Here is a 7,756-nt window from a genome sequence, read left to right on the forward strand (position 1 = left end):
GGTCGTATATATCACTGCACAAAAACATACTTTTCCACCTGTATTACGCTTTTTCTCAGTAGAAATAATACGAAAATACTATACTGTTGCGTCTAACGCAACAGAATATGTTTGTGCGAAAGCTGCGAAACTACAACGGTATGTCATAAAGACACTGCCGTTGCTTCTTTCTTTGTAAAAGAAACTTTCGCGTATGTTTTTTATTTGTCAGCCTGATTAAGATGGATGTGTATAGAGGACTTTTGTTACTCTTCTGTCTTCTTCATAAAGTCGTTCCATTCCAACGATATTCTCCATCGCCTCATATTTTTCAATGCGGAAGACATTCGACTGCTACTCCGTTTTGTTTGCATATACAGTTACGTGTTATAGGAATTGCAATTTTGTAATTGTCTGCAATATGTTTTAAAAATGATTATTAATATCATTATTAAATTTTGATCAATGTTATTTCTAGCTTCAGTTTATAATTGTATTTCAAGTTTGACAAACTGAATTGGCGCGCGGTTTACGGAACTGAAAAATGTATTTGCGTGCAAATTAATTCGTATATCCGTTTATCAAACATCAAGATTCGCTTTGATAAAAAAATAGGATTTTTTTCTTTTATTTACAAAATTTTAGTTAAGTAAATTAGATTTTATAATTTGTATCTTTTCTAAAATAAGACTGGGTTGTTCCATCTTTTGATAAACGTCAATCCACTGTCTTACTCTTTTACTCTCCTATGCTCTTACTCTTTAATTTTTTGTTTATCCAGTAGGTAAATTATCATATTTATCCGAAGATGGAACAAACGGCTCTAACAAATAATTTAATTGACAAAGATTTGTATATCTATTGTGTAAGGTAGCTATAACGACGTGCCGAAATACAAAGAGAGAATTTCTATATAAATTACTAATAGTTTCCAAGCCGTACAAACCTTGCTGTGTCTATTTTTACACGCATTATCCGTGAAACCACATTGGTCAGCGTTGTTATCGCCATAAATTGCGACCATGCGCACTTGAGATGCGTCCTCCTTTCGCATGTATTTCTATAATCGTATACGGGTTTCAATTTACATAATCAGCGACACACATTTGGCTTTACCGCACTTTTCGTGCGTGAATAATATTCCAAACTCGAGCGCAAAGGATCGATGACTAAAATCTGATGAGAAGTTTGCGAGACTTCCTAAATATTCTCTCTATTAGCGAAAATGATGTCTGTTAACTCAATCGGAAAACATTGCTTCATGTTCTGAATTTGCCGCATGTGTTAAATATGTATGTTAATTGGATTACGCTATTTTTTTTAATACTTAACTGCGCAGTATATGTGTGTGTTCTTTTCACCGTTTTCGTGGAAATCGTATAAATCTATTAACCGTATCAATATTTTTTGTGATACTCGATTAAATCTTTCAAGAGTATATCAATATTTTCGCGGAAATCAGGCATGTTGACAGTACTTTTCATGATAGCTATGGCAAATTTGAGGAAATCAATTCAATGTTGACCTGGATAAGATATAATGAAAATCATTTCTGAGAACTCTTCTTATGCTTTTTCTAATTAATAATTTCTTGAAATTTAGCATTGTTTGAAATCTAGGATATATCGAAATTAATCAAATTTAACACGGAAAGAATGGTTTTATTAAAAATTTAATTAGATATAGATCTGGAAATAATTTTGTTGAATTATCAAAATAATTATGTAGGACGATCAAACTGATTGCTAGAATGTTAAAACTTTATATATGTAGTATTGCTCATCATACTTGAGTTTCCTATATAATTATTTTGATAGTCTAACACTTAAATTCATAAATTCAAGTATATTATATTCATTGTCAGTCTAACTTATTTTTAATCAATTCTATCTAGATTACTTATTTTTAAACATTTCTATCTAGATTACTCCTATACTTATTTCTAACCATTTTTATTTAAATTACCACTCCTAATATGTCATTAATTTAATTAACAATTGAGTTAATTTAATTCAAGAAAGTATATTAAATTTGGCTCAAATTTAGTTTATTATTTACTAAGCATATGTTAAGATAGATATTGTTTTACGTTGAAACTGTATAAAAATGAATTACACACACATGATTTACACACACATAGAAGTTAAAAATAACAAAATGTTATTTAACTCAAAGAATTAGGGTACTATATTGCTCCTTTGATATCCAACAGTAAACGAAATTATTTTCAGAGCTGTATCTAAATCTTTAGATACTTTAAGTAAAATTTCTTTCCGTATATGTACATTTTCCCTGTATTCAGATTACTTTCCGCAAACGGAAGGTATTTCGCAATCGCTAATTATGATAAAAATATATTGTACGTAGATGTTTGCGACATACATACTTCAGCTATTAAGTTAAAAGTGTTTCGATGTTACTTTCTACGGGAGTCTAATAGATACAACAGTTGTCTCTGAAACATTTCATAATTATGCAACACGAAGACTGTCTGCGTATCTATTATTAGTTGCGTAGATTATTGCGTTTCAAATTAGATAACAGAATAGCATTATATACATGTTGAGTAATACATATTAAAAGAATAATTCTCTGACAAATTGCATCACTATCAGAAAATGAGTCTATTTGTTGCATGTTTTTGCGAGCTTTCACATTGAAAGAATAAGATTTTTTGTTTGAATTGCGTGTGTTTATAATAAATTCAATAAAAAGGATCGATACGAAATCAAAATTCCATGCAATTAATGTATAGAACGCCTGCAAAAAATCGCACAGCCCACGCTATTTTAATGAGCGGCCGCCGTTATAATGCACAATCTCTTTTTCTTTCGCCTTTGATTTAAAAAGATTTTTACTTTAACGATTATCATACAGTTTAAAGACTCTCTTTATGAAAATAATATACAAAATAGTACTATACTATACACTATGCAGCTGAATGTAATTCTGTGGCCATTCCTTCGGCTTTACGAGTATAAATACAGATATGCAGTTTTTACGAACTTTACTTTTTTTCGATGAGTTAAAAATAAATCCAAGTGCTTTAAAAATATGTACCGTCAACTTTCAAGAACACTGTGTACATATAACGATCCACTAACTCGTGCAACCCCTTCATAGAAAGCGCAGTTATGTTCATGCAATCGATAACCGCTCTATCTATTTCTATTATTTATAGCGCCATGTAAGTGGCAACTTTAATCGCCTTTCCTTTTTTTTTATAGTGCCAGTCGGCTACATAATAACTATACTGCCGCTTATCTGTCGCGCTCTCGATTCTTTTCTACACTTAAAATTTTATACGACGCGGGCAACTGTCGCCGACATATTTCAGCGCGATTTTATCAAACATTTTTGTGATGATTCATACTCTTTGATTTTGTCTAAAGAACTACTGGCGAATTAGCACGAATGGTGAACGACGAATACGAACTTGATAAAGTCCATTCACCCTATTCGCAAATTTTATACGAAGTTAATTTTGAATTTTAAATTGTCTTGCGCATAGTCTAGTGCAAGCTTATCGGTTATTGCTTTGCAGTTGCGCGGGATGAAATCCTATACCATCTTTGTAGTCGATAAGAAACCACCAGCTGGACGAGCTAACTGAGAGAGTTTATCGGGAGTCGATAAACCAATGGCACATCGAAAACTTGGTGTATCTCAGAAAATTCGTTCTCTAATCCGTGAGAGAAAACAGACGTTGGAGCCTGTCATTACGTTTGTCATTTATTCTTTATACAACTAATCAAGGAAACGTTCGATAACTTTTATTGATATTTATATATAAATTTTTAATTATTTATTTATATATATTATATTCAATATTTATATATAAATTTTTAATTCTATGAATTAATGTCTTTAAAAATATCTTTTCACCAGACGCGTGTGGCGCATGAAATGGAATGTATATCACAGAGAGACTATTTTGGCGTTTTGCCACATTACATGCAATCCAATTTGCTCTTCCATAAAGCAAAAAAAAACAAGATATGCGACTGATAAAATTCACGACAAATTATGGCAATCGTGAAGAAAAATTATTACCATATAATTCTATTATGCATCACTTCACGCTATTATCGTAGATAATATATATATATATATATATATATACCTACATGTTGCATGAGATAAATTATCGCATACTTTATCCGAAAGTAGAACAGACTTTTAGCGATATAAATAATTTTTATTAAAAATTATTGATTTAATTTAATTTATTGTATAAGAGAAGAATTACACAGAGATACACACAAAAACATGTGAATATACAATTGGCACCATCAGTAATATTGCTGCTGCTGTAATACCTATCAAGATGAAATCGGAGTGATAATTGACATTACAATAAAATAACATGTTATCGCATAACTAAAATACAATGAAAATATTTATACATTTCAACTTCTATATTAACATAATTTTACAATGCAAGAACTGCATGAAGATTTCGAATACGAAATATCACACATACACATGCAAGAACTACATACAAGTTTCGAATACGAACAATACGGAAAGCAGAATGTAGGAAAGCTGCAATGTAGGATGCAAAATTGAGCAAAAGAAATAAGAGTAAATACATCAGCACTCCGTGGACATAAATCCAGCCACTGCACTGCCACGCGAAAAGAAGATAAAATATATTTAGTTTCTTAATAAACTGTTTAGTTACTGAATAAATTTTGACTAACATTTTGTTTCTTAACAAGCAATAGTTGTTTCTTGTCGGGCTTTTTACGGAAAAAGATATGTTTTTCAAAGTTTTATTGTTCTATTTTCATAAACTTCGTTTTTTTAATTTTTTAATGATACAAATTCATAAGTAATATATTATGAAGTTGTAAAAAATTTAAATATTTTTACAATATAAAAAATAAATGTGTGATAAATATATTGATATAATTGTAATATATTTTGATTATTTTTATTATTTATATATATACATTTTCAAATGACATATTAAAATAAATAAATTTTAACAATATTTAATATCAAAAAATTATATTGATTCTCAAAATTTCTATACAAAATTTCTCAGTACTTGATGATTCACATATTTTATTCCGTAAAGTAAATAAAAAAATGTTGTAAATTGTTTAAATTTGTACAGTTTTTAAAAAATAAGAGATAATTTGAGAATTCTTTTATTTTCTTTCTTTCTATCTCTATTACTCTGTTCTCTTTTATTCTTCTTATTTTTCCTTGAGATAATATTTTGTTATTTTTAACTTCCATGTGTACCAAAATGTAAATCTTTTCATTTCCATAGTTAATTTCAACGTAAACAACGTCTGTACATGCATTTAGTAAATAATAAACTGAATTTGAATTAAATTTAATAGATACATTTTCTCGAGTTAAATTATTGAACTTCAACGTTTCACTTAAATTAAAAGTATATTAAATAATAGATCTATAAAATGATTAAAAAATAACTCAAATTGAATTGACATGACATTACAATGACATTATGAATTTAACAATATATATGTACACAATTTAATATAAAACATTTCAAATTAAAACTCTATTAAAGTAATATTCCAATTGAAACTGAGGGAGAAAAGTTTTCTCTTATTAATTCAACCCTTTGAAGTTGACAATACCGTTTAACTTGCTACATTCTGAAACAATTCATCAAAAAAGGGGTACTTTTTCACGAATTCAGCAACAGTTTTCAAATATTCCCTATGTACGAAGCGTTGCATAGGGTTTATCGCGTTATCTCATATAAAAAAATCCAAGTTAATTCTCCGGCTATTTACATTTCACGAGGACGTTGCTGATTGCGGTAAGAGAATCTGATTAATGTTCGGGCTGTGCTAATTCGCTGGTACGCACAGTCGCGCCCTAATCCCACCCCGTTCGAACGTGTTTGGGTATCAAAATTTGATGGTGGTGTGAGAGGGAGGTGTCGCCAGGACAACGACGGAGATTGAAGGAGCGCCGCGTCGACCTCGTGCCGGCGAGAATACGGGTCACCATACCGACACCGGCATCGTCGCGCATCGATATGCTATGCTGGACACGAATAACGGCGACATACGTCATGGTGCCGCGATAAGGCACTCGGACCCCGTACATACGTACATAGAGGAACAAATAGATAAATGAACGAGAGGTGAGGAAGAGGAGAAGGAGGTGGATGAGAGGAAGGGATGGATAACAGAAGGAGAAGGAGACAGTGGAAGACAAATAGATGGAGACAGGGGAGGAAGAGACGGAGGTGGACGTGGGGACCGACGAACTCGTCGACGCGGCGCCAGTCGTCGAGTCGCCATGTCACTGCGAGGAACTTGCCACTATCTCGCGGGGGCTGCTGCGCTACGCGCCGGGTTGTAAAGGTTTGCCACGGGACGGCGGCGGTAGCGGTGGCGGCGGCAATACGGCTTATACGGACAGTAGGGGTTGCAGACCCAAGACGCGAAGGAGTACGTTTCAGTGCCGTTGAGTTCTGCAAGTGGTATTCTTCGTGTCCGGACCGACGAAGCAGCCCATTGTATTTCCAGTGTCGCAGAGATTTAATTCAGAAAATTAACAACTGCATTCTAACATTCTGACAGTCTAAATCTTTGAAATTTTATCTTTAATTAGATATAACTTGTCACAATTATTGTATGTACATGGCAGTAATTCGTAATGAAGTTAATTATAGACTTATAATGACATTGTCTTCTCACAATTCTCTTTCAAAGTATGACATGGTCTCGCAATCGAAATCATATGATTTTTAATGATTAAATGTTCAACATTTATTCGGCTTGCTATTTAAAATATTGGTAACTATTTAACTATTTAAAACATTGGTAACAACTCAATGATAACTGTAAAATAAAAAAAGAGAAGAAGTATCATCTATCAACGACGTCGATGCATCATAGAGTAAAGTATCGATAGGATCCGATTTTTACTTAGCAAATAAATCTTTTATTAAGATTTCTTGTATAACAAAATTTAAATGTTCGGTTAACTTTGCTCAGAAGACTTCGAAACAAAACTTTTGAGGAAAACAGAGAAATATCGAAAGTAATTTATTGAAGAAGTAACTGGTTGACATTAATCATAATTTAATGTTACACTGGTGTAGTAAATTATTCTAAGAAAGCTTAAGCTATAATTAAGCTAAGTGTTTTACGAAGTGAAGTTTTTATCTTGTAGCTCTCTCTTAGAAAAAGGAGGGAAGTTAAGTTCATAGAAAGTTGCTAGAGAAGGCCGAGGCTTGAATAACGAGTTGTTTCTGAAGAAACTTCTGACTCATTTTGAGAATCGTGAAACGCTTTATTTGATTCTTTTGCACTCTGATGCGAAAAAGGGCTGATTATGTTCGAGAATGTGACACAGCGAACGTATCTTATTCTCATACGTATATCTAGTCTAGTCAGACAAGGATCTCGTAAAATCTCAAATCTCTATGGAATCGCTGTTAAGAATAGAAGATCGATATCACTCTCATATGTTCTCACTATTTACGTATGATAAAAGATTTTCCGCTTGTAAATCGGTTCCTAAACAAATTTTAATTTAATTTATAGAATGGCTTTAAATGTTCACTTTTTTGGCACGATAACACGTGTCCCAAGAGCCCGCTTGTGGATTTTCTAGAAAAATTTGCAATTCGATGTAAGAACAAACAAAGCGTATTGAACACCTTAGATATTTCCCACAGCGAATATTTCATGATCCAACATTTATCCGTAGAATTTACGAAATGCAAGACTTGTGTTAGCGTAACTTCTATATATCTTGCCTATATATTTATATATAT

At 32.1% G+C, this 7,756-nt stretch overlaps 2 protein-coding genes and 1 pseudogene across 2 annotated transcripts in view; 2 read left to right on the forward strand and 1 right to left on the reverse strand.

Annotated features, from left to right (window-relative positions):
* LOC108694604 overlaps positions 1 to 7,756 on the reverse strand; it is a 60,418-nt pseudogene that overhangs the window by 35,110 nt on the left and 17,552 nt on the right.
* LOC108694664 (GTPase-activating Rap/Ran-GAP domain-like protein 3) overlaps positions 1 to 7,756 on the forward strand; it is a 27,183-nt gene that overhangs the window by 6,476 nt on the left and 12,951 nt on the right. The gene's annotated exons all lie outside the window — the stretch shown is intronic.
* Positions 6,191 to 6,468, forward strand: LOC108694666. The gene has a single exon (XM_018204277.1). The coding sequence runs from the start codon at positions 6,191 to 6,193 to the stop codon at positions 6,440 to 6,442; it is 252 nt and encodes an 83-aa protein (XP_018059766.1). The 3' UTR covers positions 6,443 to 6,468.

This window comes from Atta colombica, unplaced genomic scaffold (genome assembly GCF_001594045.1).
Source record: "Atta colombica isolate Treedump-2 unplaced genomic scaffold, Acol1.0 scaffold121, whole genome shotgun sequence".
Lineage (NCBI taxonomy): Eukaryota > Metazoa > Arthropoda > Insecta > Hymenoptera > Formicidae > Atta > Atta colombica.